This window comes from Carica papaya, chromosome 9, assembly GCF_054855325.1.
Source record: "Carica papaya isolate Zhongbai chromosome 9, ASM5485532v1, whole genome shotgun sequence".
NCBI classification, from domain to species: domain Eukaryota; kingdom Viridiplantae; phylum Streptophyta; class Magnoliopsida; order Brassicales; family Caricaceae; genus Carica; species Carica papaya.
This window is the reverse complement of record NC_142317.1, coordinates 16,637,120-16,654,842: the sequence shown is the minus strand read 5'-3', so window position 1 is coordinate 16,654,842 and position 17,723 is coordinate 16,637,120. Positions and strand designations below refer to the sequence as shown.

At 32.3% G+C, this 17,723-nt stretch overlaps 1 protein-coding gene across 1 annotated transcript; it reads right to left on the bottom strand.

The window, feature by feature from the left end:
• Positions 1-2,241: 2,241 nt before the first annotated feature.
• PEX14 (peroxin 14) lies at positions 2,242-8,573 on the bottom strand. The gene is made up of 13 exons (XM_022045527.2): positions 8,422-8,573; positions 8,185-8,257; positions 7,389-7,627; positions 7,217-7,256; positions 6,898-7,091; positions 6,499-6,688; positions 6,272-6,361; positions 5,038-5,111; positions 4,862-4,904; positions 4,709-4,776; positions 3,290-3,334; positions 3,133-3,201; positions 2,242-2,877 (listed from the first exon to the last, which is right to left on the bottom strand). The coding sequence occupies exons 2-13, from the start codon at positions 8,240-8,242 to the stop codon at positions 2,398-2,400; spliced, it is 1,590 nt and encodes a 529-aa protein (XP_021901219.1). The 5' UTR covers positions 8,243-8,257; positions 8,422-8,573; the 3' UTR covers positions 2,242-2,397.
• Positions 8,574-17,723: the final 9,150 nt, after the last annotated feature.

Below are 17,723 nucleotides of genomic sequence, written 5' to 3'. Positions count from 1 at the left end.
ATTTTCTACGAACTTTCATTTCTGTGTCGGTGATATAGTGTGATATTTTTACTGTGCTAATGTAGCTCATCTCTTATTTAACCATTTCAGATCAAGAAAATCACGATCCAGAACCCGATCCGCAAGAAGATTGCGAGTAGAATGTTAGTTTTCTTTATTTTCCGTTCATTTTCTTATTTCTTTGTATTTCTTTTAAAAGAGTGAATTCTGTAACACTAATTGGTACTTTAAGTTATTGTGTAAGGAATGTAAACTTTGAATATTTATTTCGCTTCTGTACTTTAATTATCATTTATTTCCTTTGGCTATTTCTAGAGTCGTTACACTGAGCTTGTGTTCTAAACTTTGGGGACTATTGGGATGATCACCAACCTTTGATAGAGTTTGCCTACAATAACAGCTATCAAGCCAGTATCGATATAGCACCATATGAAGTATTATATGGCTGATCCTGTAGGTCGTCGATCTGTTGGGAAGAGGTGAGTGATAGAAAATTGTTTGGCCCGGATCTTATAGAAGAGACTACAGCCAAGATAGTTAAGATCAGGAAGAACATTCAGACAACTTAGAACGGACAGAAGAGTTATGCGAATACCCGGATGAGAGATTTAGAATTTGAGAAAGCGGAGCGAGTGTTTTTTAAGGTCACCCATCTCAAGAAAATTAGTAGGTTGATAAGAGGAAAAAATTTAATCACTGGTTCATTGGATCGTTTAAAATCTTAGATAAGATTGGTACATCTGTTTATAGACTAGCACTACTTCCAAAGTTATCCAGAATTCATAATGTGTTTCATGTGTCCATGCTATGCAAGTACAACCCAAACCCCTCACACATCCTGTCTCACGAGCCCTTTTCACTCCAGGAGGATCTATCCTACAAGGAAGTGTCAGTAAATATTGTAGATTGGAAAAGCAGAGTACTTCGCAACAAAGAAATTTCCTTCGTTAAGGTCCTATAGCAGAATGACACTCAGGAAAATGTCAATTGGGAACTAGAATCAGACTTCAGAGTTTAGTGCCTTCAGCTGTTCGGCTGAGTAAGAGGGTGACAAATTTGATGGACTAAATTTTTCTTAAGGGAAGAGAGTTGTAATACCTGAGCCCAAAAATCGGCCTGAGATAATTATTTTTATTTATAATAAAGTATATAAATAATTAATTTAATTTATTTCAGTTTAATTTTTTTGAATTTTTGAGAAAAAAATGAATTAAGGACACAATTGAAAACAATTTTGAAAAAAATAAGTGAAATTTTAATTCAGGGGATGTTTTTGAGTCAAAAATTAAAAACAGGGAGTTAAATCACAACAAGAGAATAGTTTGGCCATGTGAGACGGCTCGGACAGTAGCCCTGGCAAACTAGAGCACGCTGCGTGTTAACCCTGCTGACATCAACGCTACGCCGGGGGCCATGTGAGCGATTCATGTGCCTGGCGATCCGACAGTTCAGATCTCATCTCGCACGCGTGAACAACCCAGATGTATTCCCTCTTTAAACATGATCGAATGATTAAATTCAATTTGATCATACTACCCAGATTCATTCCTCGAATAAGATAGATCCAACGGAAGAGAGAAGGTCATGTATTCTTGAATGACGGTCTAAGTCGAGACAGGGTGGGTATTTAAGCATCGCGTTCCAGGAAATCTTAACCCTAGCTGCACCAGCCCTAGCTGTACCAGCCCTCGCTGGAGAAGAAGAACCAAACACCGGAGAAGGAGGCCGTCCACCGGTCGCCCTACACTAAAGCTACCGCCGACTATCGTAAAAGGTAAAATTTTCTTCTTTCTGCTCGGAATTCAATTCCGAGTCTCTCTGTGGCCATATCGAAGCAAAATGGACGACGAGTGAGCTGAAAACCATGGGTAAAGCCCGGCAGAGCTACCGCGGCCAAAACCCAAAATCCTCTCTCATGACCCCTTTTATGTTTTCCGTTTCACACGATTCTTGACCACTGTGTTCACCGTCATTTTTTGGAACAAGTTAGTCAAAGAAAAACCCTAGCCACGAAGGACCAAGGGAGCCGCCGAACCTAAAGATCCCCTCGATAAGTTTTGATTTTTTATTTTTTTTAGTCAATTGAGACTTTCTAACGTATTTTTTTGCAGAGATACATATAAAATCGGCTAAAACCGACTAGGCCAAGGTGTGAAGAAGCCATATTATCTACCTCAATTAACATGTCTGAAAAAACCCAATACAAATTGCCATCCGTGAAAAACGGTTCAAGATTTGGTCTGCAGTATCAATTCATGAATTTATTCCTTTCATAAATGAATTATTTTTAACAGAGTTGGAGGATAAGGTAAACTGTTTCATTAAGTTTATTCTTATTACTCCATATACCTTGGATCAAACAGATTGTACTAATTGAATCCTTCGCCGTTTCCTTTCCTAATTGGTTGGTGTCTCTTCTTGTATCTCAGTGGTTTGTGCAGTCTGCATGCTCAAGTCATCACCTTTAATCTCCAATGCACCTCCTGACTTGGATACTTCTGTAATCTTCTGCAACTCCTGAGTTGGTTCATTAAGAGGAGGTGCTGATTGATTCTCAGCACCTTGTTCCTTCAAAATTGATGTTTTTGGTCGTCTTATGGCTTCAACTGCTTCAGGCATTGCAACGGGAGGTGGCTGCGGAGGAACCCATGTGCGCGGGATTGGCCGTTGATAGGTTTGATCACCATAAGATCCACCCTTCAATTCATCTTCGTTCTCAATCTCTGTAATTCTAGGATTTTTCTGCTGCCACCAAGGAACTGAATTGTCTCCATCAAACTGATACATCACCCCATTGTCTATCACCTTGGAGTTCAAGCCTTCACCGTTCGGTTGAGATTGAGTTACTTGATTCGAGCTGTTTGCAGCCTCCCAAGGCTTGTCAGAAGAGGGGAAAAAATAAATCAGATTCAGATGCAAAACTCCTTGAGTACTTTAAAAGAAAATCCTATTCTCTCTAAGTAATTAAGAATTAGTGCATTAAAACATATCAAATGCTGAATAAAATTTGGAATTCGTTCTTCACTTGAATATCTGTATTCAATAAAGTATTTTTTTCTCCAGTTTGTGATTCTAGTAGGAAAATAATTATGATGGGACTTTTGATCCAGGACAAATTCTCAAGATGCACACCTTTGCTCTTGGTACTAAGCGAGGATTTGATGGCTGCTGGTTAGGATTTGGGGGTAAATCATTGATTTCCTGGACATAAATTTAGAATTCCAGAGAACTAGCATATTCCATAATGGGTGAAAAATTCAATCATAAAAGAGAAACCAGGTTAGATTACCCTGATGTTGGATGGTCTCTCCCCTCTCTGGATCATTTGCATTATCTGCAGTAATAATACAAAATAAATAAGCCAAAATCTTTCAGAAATATGAAAAGGGACAATCCCACTGCATCTTATTGATACCTGATATCAGGTTCACCTTGAAAATAAACTAAATATCAATAATGTAAAATCTAGGGGTTTGCAGTCAAGCATTTTGTCGCAGCAATTACGCAAATCCAATTTATAACTACAGTATATGAGGTTTTGAACTAACCCACAAAAAATAGTTAAGTAAATCAATATAAAGATATTTATTTTTCTGATAAAAGAAGATTTATTAAGAGGAGAAAAATACAATAAAACAGGGGTACGACATCCTCCAGATATTACAATCCATAGGGAGCAAAAAGATTTATAAAACCATATAATAGAAAAAGAATGTGAGATCTTGAGGGCCAAAAATAATTACAACAAAGACCTTAACTGACCATATAAAGCAGAAATGTGCTAAAAGCATAATAGTTATTACATGACACAGATTCGCTACACTAATTAGTGATGGAATCAGAATTGCTCTCTTATTGAGATAATGGCAGAAATTGTAATCCTAATTCACGGATAGGGATAATAAATCAGGATTACAGCTTTGCCCATAATCACTAATTTCACTTTCAAGATCATTGTACTCTTACTCAACAATGCGTATTGAATATACTTGAAAATTTGAAGTTATGATATAATTTGTTGTTTGAAAATTTTTTAATCAATTAAAGAAATTTTTTTATTTTTTAAAATTAAGTACAAAAACATACAAGGCAATTTCAATTACTAAGACAATTTTAGAATAATTTATATGAAATTTTATAATTCTATGATATTAAAATAATATGAAAGAAAAATAAAAATATGATAACTGTAACAAAATTACTTTATACAATAAGATGAAATTTAATCAACTTATCATATATTAATATATATTTAACTATTTACACATATAATTCATATGTTTTCAGACAAATCCAATAAATAAGACTATCATAGCATTTGTACTTATCACAGTTTTCTATCAGCCTTTAATACTAGGAACCACACTGTAATGGGGTTGTAATGAGTTATTTATTACTGAATGTGAATCAAATATCGAGCAATTCTATAATAACATTATTTCATTCCCTGGTAATAGTTATTACATTCCACCTATATCTCATTCAGCAAAAAAAGCCATTAGTGATCACTGGAGTATCCCATAACCATGCATTCAATGCATAGACATTTAGATATGCCCAATTTTCATAATCAAGTAACAAAATCATATCCTTCTGAATATAGTTGGAATAAACGAAGACATATTGCACAAAATAGCACAAATATAAACTAAACCATTGAACAACTGGAAAGATTTTATAGTAATAAAGGATTGGAAACTTTACTCACCTCCATGTATGACTTGGGATGAGGGGCGATAGAGGGCTCCCCAGAAGAAGGCAGAGAGGAGGATCTTGCTGTATAGAAAATTGTAATTGCATGAGGTGGAAATTCAGAAACATAAAGGGTAAAGAACCAGGTATCAATTAAATAGAAAACAACCTGGATGGGAGTCAAATTCTGTTTTTCCATTTGCATATGGTTGCTGCAAAAAGAAAAAAAAGTCCTGAATAATTAAAAACTTAACTTGGAAATTTTAAATATGAAGTGCAGAACTTATAATTAAAATTCCACAGAAAACCATAGATCATGTTAACTCTAAGATCATTCTGGCTGACCTTTGAATTTGTGACTGATACTCTATAATCTTCTTGGTCGGCAACATAAGTACTGCCTGAGTTATTGGTTTGTCCTGACAGAGAAATGTAATTATATGAAAGGAACATGTTGATAATGTCAGATAAAGAAGATTTTGTCAATAACACTTGAGTGATTCTTCATTCTTAAAGAATGCAATAACAATGAAAAACTTATGCATTAAATAGGCAGATCAAGCAAAGATCAAGTGTTGAGAACACAACAAAAAAGTGCACACTTAGAAAGGCCTATCTATATATAAACACAAAAAGAAATATAGACAATTCCTCATCGGCCCAAATTTTCACAAGCACCTTTTTCTATTTCTTCTTGCTACCTTTTTCAACACATGCTAAAATTGTTGATAGTATGAATTCTTGAATTTACAATTCATTGGCATCTGGAAAGCTATAATTTGACCACCAAGAATTAACCGACAACTAAACTACATGCATTATTGATTCTATTAAGTCTATTGAACCAAGGAACCCGGGCCTGAACTTTGACAAACAACCAAGTTTTGCCAAAGCCTTTTAGAATACATAAGAACTAGTTATACTTTACAAACTTTTAACAGGTTAAAAGCTCCAAAAAAAGTATAACAATATTAACTCATCATCTCAAACCACAAAAGACATTTGCAGCCCCAAATGTAGGTAAAATTGTCTCATTGTTGGCCAGCTTAGAATCAATTAGAGAAGTTTCTAGCACATCAATGAGTTCTGCACATTTTTTATTATGGATAATTCCTAATTTCCTAGATAAGGCAGTTGAAGTCTCATGGACAGCAGGAATAAACAGTTGCCTATTCATGTCAGCAGCATAAGAAGAAATACAGCAAGTACGAAGATCTCTAGTTTGATTATACACAGTTCTTTCTTGCAACATGTGCGGACATATTATTTTTATGGTACGTGTGGGCATATTATTAGTTACCAACAAAGCAGATGTAAATACAGAAGAACTACTTCCCTGTTTGTGCATAATAAAGAAAAAGTACTTCATCCATGCTGACACCTATCTTGCAGACAACAGGAGGTGATAATCCTGGCTACAAACTAGAAGGTTATGACCAAGGAATTTATCTTCCTAACCAGGTTATAACACTGTAACACCCTCAGTAGTTTAGAAAATGACAACAAATGGTTTCTCAATTATAAAATGTAGAAGTTTTACATTTCTGCTTTTTTGATGAGAAAGCAACAAAAAACTGACCTTCCAATTTGCGGATAGCATTACTCATTGACTTCATTTCCTGTACTTGCACATCTAACAGACTCATAAGTTCCCCGAAGTATCTCCTCTCTAACAAGGACAACAACAAGCTCAAATAAAAAGTACACATTAGAAAGTTATCCAAAGCCAAACCAGAAGAAATATCATAGAACAAATTAGTACCTAAAGGAATTTCTCACATGAAAGAATGAAGTATAGAATCCCACCTTCTGTCTTTGAATTTAACATCTCTTGGCTGGCTTTTGCCACATCAGCAGCAGCTGCCGCTGCAGCTTTTGCAGCCGCAGCTGCCTCTTCTGCCAAACTTGGTTTTGCATTAGCTTTCTTTACAAGGTCATTTTCCTCTTCCTGGACAACTCTACGTATCCAGGACTTCAACCTAGGGATAATAGCCTTCTGAAAAAAGAAACAGTTTCTCCCATTCAATCAGTCAAACTATTATGTGTAAGCTTTTTTTTTTTTTTGAGCACTACAAGAAGTAAGTCTGGTGGAAGAAGCTTTCAGGTGAGATGGAATACCACTAGAAACAATGGAAAATGGAGCTGATGCACAAACACTTTTATTTAAATAAAAGGACAAAAAAAGAAGTCATTTGCTAGTTATACCTTAAGTAGAACAGCTGTTCCAGCACCTGATGCTGCAAGCACTCCTACAGCAATAACTGCATGATACCAGTGAAATCTGGACTTTGTCAAGGTCCCCACTGATGGAGCAACAGTATTTGGAACTGCTGCCACAGGCTGCAGAGTTTGTGCTGGGGCTTGTGACTGTGTGTTTGATGATGTCTTTGCTTGCCCATCTGCTTGGACCATGATAAATTATAAGGTCATGTAGGAAACACAAGGATTAGTTAATGTATAGGTCAAACAAAAATATACATCAAAGACAAAGAAAAACTTTTACTTCATCACTAAAATTCATTACCTTGATTCATAGTAGCTGTCTGTGCACTTGGAGGCGGGTCCTATATTCACATAAAAGGTTGTGGATAAAGAAGAAAATAAACATGAGTGAACTTAGAATATATAGACACAATAACACAGGTAAACGGCATGGTGCGAGAAGAATAATGAACCCAGGTAAGTAACTTGCTTACAGGAACACGACGAAAAGCTTCATCAATCTCTTCCTTTGTAAGCCCCTTCCTCTCAAGAAAAGATCGTCTATACATGACTGGAGAACCCCTAACTTTTGGATGGGAAAGGAATTTCACAGCATTCTGTACTTGCTCTTCTCGCATTGGTTCTGAGTTCACAAACACAGATGTTGCAACATTGGGCTTAGTAGCCTCAGCCTTGGCATCTTGCTGAACTTCATTGGCTGATTGAACAGACTCTGAAACCGAAGTAAAAGGAAAAAAGGAGAACACATAATCCAAAATGCATAATATTTTTGGGTTTAAAATTTGAATACATACGTAAAGGCACCAAACGTGTATGTCTTTAATATCTCAAACATAAAACCCCTTGGTCATGAAATCAACAAGCAGAAACATCCCTAACTCACACAAAAACAAGAAAAAAAACCTCCAACAGCCAATTTAGGGAAGATATGCAGAAAGGGGCACCCGAACTAAACACAAACCAGAAAATTTTCCAATAAGATCCTCCATATTTTCTTAAACAAACTGATTTATTCAGAAATGATTATTAACGAAATCCCATAAGAAAAATACTTCATCAAGGACAACCTATTTCATATATTGACTTAATAACGGCAGTACATAGCCAAATGGTTATAGCTGGAACTACATAGCATTTGGTTCATAAACACCACAAGGAAAAATTGTAACCTACTTTCTAACCAAACAAAAACATTAACTTAACTTGATAGCCCAGAAAAAATATAAACATTTACCAAATAATTAAACGAAAAGTAGAGAGAAAACAGACCTGAGTTTTGGGGTTTATCGTCACTTGGATTAGGAGGCGCCGTGGGCTGAGACGCCATGCTTGCCTCCTTTCACTGAATTACTCAGATCAAAATCTCTCGGTTAAAACACAATTCCAATAATACCATAAAGACTATATATATATATACATATGTGTGTGTGTGTGTGTATATATACACACAGCATAAAGCTGCAAACTGAAAGATAGCAACTTGATGATAACAGAAGCGGGACTTACAGGAGATTGAAAGTTGATGATGTAAGAAAATGTGATTCGGAGGTGGGTTGTGCTCATCTCGAAGCAGATAATTATTAGCAGCAGTAGCTGTAGCGTCTCACATGATATCCTCGTTATTGTTTATTCAATTGTTAGTGTGGGCTGATTGGGCCTCCATTTCTCGTATAGTCTTTAGCTGGACAGGTGGGAAGAAGGCCACTTATGATTTTGAGGGCTCCTATGGATCATTGGAATCTTCCTTCAAATTTTCTACTCTACGTCTTCTAAGGCCAACCACTGGTCCAGTTTCTTGCGGGTAAACTCGTTTGCTGTAAATGGTGGCTTTCTGTTTGGGTGGAGGGAAAAAGTAAACTATTAATCTTTTACTCTTTTAGCAATTTGCTTAATAAATCTAATTTTTTTTAAAAAAAAAATTATGTAACTTATTTTAATTAAAAAGTTATTAGAGTTTTTTGTTTGTCATGTTAATATAATTCTTTTAGTTAAAAAAAGTATGAATTTGCAAATAAATTGGCTATAATTTTTAAACTTGTTCTACACAGTTGACTTTAAGAAAATAAATTTTTTTGAGGAATAAAGCAATAGAATTTGAACGAGTATGATAAATTGATATGATAACATCTCTCCCTTCAAAGAAATTAATTATTTTTTAATTTTTATTATAATTTTTTAAAAAATAATTAATTATTGAAGCAGGATAAACAATTCTATTTTATTTCCTTCAATATATTAATGCATAATTAAATCGATAATTTTTTCTATTTTAATGATTGATTTAGCAACAAATTTATCAGTTGTTTCATTTTATGATAGTTTCGTCTATAATTACAATTATCAATAGTTTTATTTGTAGTTATAATAATCGACAAAATTACCAACAAATTACTACTGAGTTAAATTTAAAAATAACTGTTAACACAATTTGTTAATTCTATTGCTAAATAATAACACCCCTTCAGAAACCATAGCTAATTAGCAACAAATTCAGTGTCCACAATTAAACATGTGTTTTCTTGCCATGACCTTAAATGATTTCTATTTAGCATATTTTATATGAAGCTTTCGATATATGTAATAAAAACTTATGCTATTTTTTTCAGGATACAATAAAAATGGGCCAGGAAAAGAGGAACTGGTAACCTTTTACATGAATCCAAGTGTTGTCCTTCTACATGAATCAAAGTGTTGTCACAAGCATTTAGGTGAAGGTGAGATTCCAACTTGACAAAGGGACATATCACCATAAAAGCACTAATGGCAATATCGTGGGTCTTCTTTACAAGGGTGTTAGCGTAAGAATTGTTATGTTTGTGGATATAGGAAATTTGAAATTCCCAATTCACATGGAGAAGGCACTAAATAGTTCTTTCAACAGCGTTAATTTGGTTAAGACCCATAAGCAAGGCGTACAAGAAGATTTTTAAGGTGAAAAGGGTCCACCTCAATAATAACCTTAGTGAAGTAGTGAGTAGTAGCAAGCTGAACATTTTAAGTGCACCCAGATCTCAATGATGTTAGGTTGATTACTAGCAAAATTAGCCATGAAGTCCATATCTAGTTGCCTTACTAGTCATGGATCAAGCCACCTCGATTAGTGTTAATCCAGATCCTTTTTCTAGTCAATTAGTGTTTAATTTGATCCATCCATCTGAATAGACTTTCTAGACAACCCAAGGGAATTTTTTATTTTTGGTCCACAAAGTGGATGAGGAGTTCTATGGTATCTTGGAGCTCTAAAACCTGCTTAAAATCTCCACCAAAGATAGAGTTGTATTACCATCCATGTTACCATGAATGAAGTCGTTTTGCCTTTTCTTGATAATCCAAGAAGTAGTGAGGAAGATAGCCTCCCAAGTTGCATTATGATGAGTGCTCATGTTGATGTTCAGGTCTCAATTGATCTACTTATCAAATGGAAGATAAAAAAATTACTAGAATACTTATTGTCAATCAAAAAGGGCTATACCTATTTTGCAAACTGACAGTCCTTAAGGACATGCATAATAGTTTTATCCATGTCCATACAATGATAACAATAAGCCTCTATAACAATGTGACATCTCTTTCTCTTCAAATTAATCAATAGTCTTTGAGATGCCATAAACCATAAAACTATCACACGCATTGAGGCACATCCAACTTCCAAATATATTTCCATGTATGATGGAGTTTATTCTTGTTGCTTACAGTCAAAAAATGATAAACAGATTGAATGGAGAATTAAACATCCTAAAAATGCATCCAGGTATAGTTATCTGTGGTGTGGGAACCAGTAGTCATCCGAATATGCAATATCTAACATCAGAAATGAAGTTTGGAACTCATTTCATAACTATTGTCCCTCTAAGGACACATAAGAAGCCACAATATGGTTTACATGCTCTTAAAGGGTTGGATAATTGGAGCATGTTAACAAGGTCTTATTTATAACCCAAACATCTTCCTGGATCTTAATTCTACTATAATTACCCACTTCCACTAAGGTTAGATTGAGACTTTTGGATAACTTTCTTGAGGTTATCTCTATAATCATTGCAATGGGCCTACTCTAGAGTCTATTAAACTCTTTACAAAGCCTTCATCCCAATTTCATGAGGAACATCAAGTTCTAAGGACACATCTCTCTATTCCCGAGCCTATTAGTCTCATTTGGCTAATAAACCTTATAACACCCCGAGTCCGAAATTTAGGTTCTAGATGACAAAATTTATTTTAATAATAATTTAAAAATTATTAATTATAATTTTTTTTAAAATTTTTGAAGAAATATATTTGAAAATAATTTTAAAAGGGAGGGGCCAAACTGGAAATGAGGAAGAACCCATTAGAAATGAAAATTTGAAACTAGGGTCAAAATGCAAAAATAAAAACAGTGGTCACATAGGACGACCACGTCAGCAGCACGGTCAGTCGCCACGCGCTGCGTGGCAGACACGCGGATACGTGTTCTAAGCGGGAGGCCACGCAGATAATCCGCGTGCCAATCGATCCAACGATCTGGATTCACTCTCCCGCACACGAACAGTGCAGTTCCATTTCCCCATCAAGTGCGATCGAATAGGCAGCCTTGATTTGCTTCTTAAATAAACTAGATCCGATGGTGGAGATCGGCCCACGTGGACCCAAACTGACAACCCAGATCGAGAGAAGAGGAGTATTTAAACTCCTCTTCTACAGAAACCCTAACCCTAGCTGCAACCAGTTTGTCAGAAAAGAAGAAGAAAGGCAACCAGAAGAGAAACCGGCCCTCGGGAGAATTTTGACACTTTTTTTTGCCCTTTTTTGTGTATTTCCATGATATTTGACATGTATTTTGGTTTTAGCAGAAAAATCCAAAAAATTCAAGAATTAGGAACTGCCAGAAATGTAGTGAAAAAGGTAGTGTTCTGAACACTGAATCAGATTAAAAATCTCTCACCCTTTCTCTCGTTACATTTAAATTAAAATTTAATAAATAATAAATGGAAAATGTTAAATGTTGGCGACCCTTTGGTTAATTAAATATAAGTCACCGATGGAGACAGTAACCAGTCAATGTATAATTGTCCCTAACTTATCTGTGTTTCTTATTTATTGTTATGCTTTACTTGACTACTGTTACTTCGTGTACTTTAATTTATTAATTTTAATTATTTTTCTTATTTATTTAGTTTATTCAACCGTTTTCATCCTTATCCGTTAATTTAGTTTGAAACGAATATTTTAATTACATTTTTTTGAATTATTAAGTATTAATTTAAATCGCCAATTAAAGGATCGTTCTATTGCCCTGTAATGTTGGAATGTGAATGTCACATGTATTTGGTGGCTAAATAGTAATGAGAACTTATATGTGTATGCAACGTTGTTAAAAATTAAAAGAGCCTACTAAGTGTCATGGAAAATGGTGGACGAACTTAGTACATATAATAAACTTTGCTGTGAACGTTACCTTCAGTCGAACGAGATTGAGGAATCTCATACCGTAAGGAGTTGAAAATTGTTTGATTACGATCATTACCAGACAGGGTATTGAAGCGGTGGTATGTTTGGCACCCATTACTGGATAGGGTATGGAGCTGACCGATTGATTAATAGAATGGATACTTGGTCCACATATAGTGGGAACCCCTATGTACTCCCAATGGCACCGATAAGTAAGTAAAAAAGTAAATGTTAATTATTGTTGGTCTTTTAGAATGTATGTTGTGATTTATTATTCTTGTTCTTTCCTTCATAAGCATCTGGGAACTTAAAGGTGAGTGATGAATAAATATTTTCAGTTAAATGAATTTACTTAAGAAAAAAAAAAACTTTATTTATTAGTTGTTTACAATTTCTAAAAATATTTCATTTTTTGTATTGGTGGTAAAATATTGATATTCTACTCAGCTAGTGTAGCTCACCCCTTCATTATTGTAGAAAAGCACTTGAATGAATCTATGAGGAGTGAAAACTAAGTCAAAATTCAGTTAAAATAAATATTATAAAATCTACCTTGAGATACTAAAAAACAATCACACAAAAACTCTAAAATTTTTAACGTAAAAAACTTATTTAATGTGAAGAATAAAAACAACAGAATCTCTCCTGATCCAAGTAAAAAGAGATCCAATATAATAATTAGTATTTATTGTAACAACAAGCAACCACTATAATCTTCAAATAAATATTCAATAACAAATCAAACAAACAACAAGAGATAAATAAGGGAATGGATAAATATCACCAAAACAACTACTGTTCAAGCAAAACAAATGCGTTTTGATTTTCTAAATTCGATCTTCAATGTTCAGATTAAAGAACAACTTATTCCAAACATGCTCACCAAAATTTAGCCTCATCAGACCACAAATGACTGTCTGATCGTCGGAGAAAGTCATACCGATCGGTGTAGAGAAGAAAAACGTGAATAGTACCAAAAATTCAATCATCTAAAATCGATCTTCACTCTTCATAATGAAGAACAATAAATCTTCTAAATACCCCCCAAATTTTAGCCTGATCCGTATAAAGATCATTATCTGATCGTGGAAAGAAATAAAATACGTTGGATGTAATTTTTTCAACAAAATTTTTTTTTTTTGTTATTTACCTTTTACTGGCTAAAAACATATTTTTATACTATTTCTTAGGGTTAAAGTGATACTAAAAAAAAAAAAATCCTAACAATCCTAATGGGCTGAAAAATAAGTGGACTAAAAAAATATTTGAGTTTTTCCATGTAGAAGGGAACCCAAAACCCAACAATTATTAACCATTTCAGATTAGAGTTATCAAGATTTGAATCTTGAACAGCAAGAAAATTAGCAAAAAGGTTGCATCCCGTTTTTCCAGTTACACAATGGAGGTTGATCACATAGGTTTTCGGTTTACACTTTTCTTTCTTTTATGTTTTTCAATGGACATTTCCGTAATACTATTTGACATTTCAATTAAACTATGCAAGGAATATAATCTTAGATTCTAAATTGTTTCAGCAAAACTAATAAATTTCAATATTATTATTTAGCTAATTGTGGGCCTTTATAAACCTTCCTCTATTTAACCAAATGAATTTTTCTTTAGCCCTTGGGTTTCCTAAACGAACTCCTAATAAGCTAATCCAAGTGATTGAGGATCAAATGAGGGAGTAAGGCAATTTGCATAGTGTAGGATAATACAGAAGACATAGTTTGTACTTTCGTCATCTACCCAATTATGGATAATTTGCCATTAGACAAGTCTCTTTTATACCCTTTTAATAGATTCTTTATAAGTTTTTATGGTCCTCATGTATAAGATCAGAACAACAAGACGTCTCCCCGGGTAAACTATAATAGGGATAATGTTTAACTCACTCAAGTTCTGAACAATCATACAGTTGATGATGTTGCACATAACAGAGTGATTTATTGATTTTGATGAATGACATAAAATTATTTTTGTATTAACAATTACTGCTTAGGTTTTTGAGTTAGTAGGAAAGGCATGACTCAAGAAATAGGAGCAAATCGTGAAATATTATAAAGGCATCAATAAGAAGAAAAAAAATGAAGACTAATGGTAAATTTTCTTTGAAAAATATTGTTGATTTTAAAGTTAGCTTCTCGTTATTTTTAAAAAAATTAAATTTATAAAAATATTTATCAACAAATATAAAAAATCTAATAAACACTTGACTATCATATCTTAATTAAAAGAGTATGTAGAGATCATATAATCATCATAAACGTACATTAGTGACACAAAAGTGTTTTTAGTAATACTAAATGCTTACTAGACTATTAATATGGAAAATTACTCATCTACCAGTGGTTATAATTAGAATCATCCAACTACTAGTTATGTGCACACCTTCATTACCTGCATCTACATAACCATATATGTGGATAAATATTATAATAGTAATTAAACATTTCCATATATACATATATATGTGATGTGGAGTATGAAAATCTTTTGTATTTTTTTTTTCTTTTTTACTGGTCAAGGGATTATTATATTTTTTTATGATAACGCTGTATAAAGGATTCGTAAGTTAAGTGTCAAAACTGAAATTTCAAATTTGATCGAGAACCTAGATAATCGTTGGATAAATATGTTTCTTATAATTTTATTGGATGAACATATCTCTTTAAAAAAAGTATATATGACAAAAATCAATCAAAATTAACTCAAATAAAATAGAAAAATATTTATAAAATTTAAATATATCACTTACCAATAATAAAACTCTATATTGAACCTAAAAGACTCATAAGAGAACATCCAAAAGAGGAAAGACCTTTAAGACTTTTAATATTTATGATACAAAAATAATTCTTATATTTAGACGAATAAAATAAGATTCTTAAAAATATTAGTTAGTCTTGGTTCATCAAACAATTCTTAAATTAACATAATTAATCGTATTCTCGTGAGACCGTAAATCTGACTGTTGTTTAAAATAATATTAGCTAAATTTTTTTTATTTTAAATAAGAGACATCCAATATACATTATAATTAAAAGAAATAAGAGCCTCCTAGTTTTGGTAGACATGCCTAAAAAAGCCCATTCTTTGAAGAAAAAATATATTAAAATTTTAAAAAGTAAGACAAATATAAATATATATATATATATATATATGTATAATCTCTTTACTCTGGTTCTTACTTCTAAAGACAATATCTCATTCATTTGAATAGAAGTCAATTTTATTCAGCTCATCCATTCAAAAATTCCATATATATCCAATTCTCAATCATACAAAGGCCGCCTAAGAGCCGTAGTCCAAAAAATTAATATTACCATCTTTTCTAGGAGTAAAAGTCTTCTTCTTAATATATATAATCATATATATATAATAATATTTTTTTATTAAAAAAAATTATTATTATTATTATTATATGTTTCCGTATAAATATAAGTTATTTAGGTGCTAAATTATAATTATCAAATTAACCTATCAAGTATCCAAACTTGATAAAAGTTTTGAACGATAATACGTATTAAAAGTATAATTTCTTTTATTAATAATATCAGACTTTAATTGTTTCTCCATTGAAAACAAACTCACTTTCTTTGGCCGCCGATTTGGAATTTAGATTATCTTGTTATCAAATAATAAAATATAATTATAAACATGTACTCTTTAATTTTTGACTTCAAATAAAATTATAAAAGAGTACCGGACACGCGTCAATTTAAATATATAAAAACTATTGAGTAATTCCAGACTTATAATGTACATGCATGCATGCAAATCTATATATATATATATATAGTATTATATGTATCTTTCTCTGTGTACGCACGTTTAATAGTTGTTTGGAAGATTTCAGAAATTAATAAATATGCTTAAAGCATTGGAGTGTTTTAATAAGTTGTTATTTTAAAGAATAAATTACTAAAAAGAATATACATTTTTTTTAGTTACAAATATTTAAAGGAGTTACGTATACACTGAATAAGCTTAAGGGAAATGAATTTGGTCTGTTAGGTTAGGTTGCCATTTATTCACAAAGTTGTTTTATCTTTTTTTTTTTAAAAAAAAAATGTATTATAAAATATGAAAATTAATAAAATTTTTAAAATTATTTTTATTTTTTAAAATAAATAGAACCAAATAGACTTAGATTAACACAATTTAATTTTTAATATTATAAATTAAATTATTGAAGGAGAATGAAGCATAATATTATGCAGAGTTTTTACATAATCTGCTTATTTAAAGAAGATTAGAATTCGGGGTAAAAAAATCAAACTAGTTCAACTAATTCTTCTACTTAAATTAGGGGATGACTTATGCCTTATTCATGTATATATACACACACACACACACGGACATGTATATAACGAGTTAGGTTTCAAAATAGTTATATAAATTTTTTTTTTTTTTTTTTTTTTCTAAAAAAAGAATCTTATCCTGATAAATCAGTATTTTGTGGAGTGGGTGGGGCTGGTTTTGGTAACAGTAAAGCATTGAAACGACAAAAATTAAAAAATAAAAAATAAAAAAAAGGGAAAAAAAGGGGAATTTTTCTCGTCATGAATAATTTTGTAATTGCACGCTCGTACCATCATCCTCTTGCCTATAAATACCAACTTACCTTCAACTATCTTCTCCAAAACAAATAATAGGTACGTATACACACACACATACATACATACATATCTATATATATATATATATATATCTATATGTACGTAACTAAACCTCTAACATTTCTGTTCTGGTTTTATTTCTTTCCTTTATTTTGATCAAAATCTCTTCTCAAAATAAATTCATCATCAAGAAACATGTCTGTTGCATCATACATATACGTGTCCATAACTATAAATATAGGTATCAGACTCCATTTTCTTAGTTTTTGAGTCGCTGTCTTTTTTTTTTTTTTTTTTGATTCTCTGTTATTATAGAGTTTTCAAATAGAAAACAACTATTATACACGTATACATATACATAATTGTGCACATTTACTTGTGGGCTCAATCACCCCAACATCTTTAACACAATTTATTTAGTTATAATATAACGGATAAAAATTGTTATTAACGGAATAAGAACGAGTCTAAATATATATATATATATATATATAAAAATTTATAAATATGTGATAAATATATTATGCAGTAAATATAAATTTAATAATATATTGAGTGGTGAATTAATAGCTTTCTACTTGTTTCGGATAGTTGACCAAGTATAATATTTAGATATAGTAATAAAAATACATACCTCATACTTTATCTCTAGTGATATATAATCACTAACATATACAATATATATTTGTTCATTCAAACAAACATCTTTCTAAATGCACAGAAAAATGGGAATACGCAAAATCAGAAATTTATATG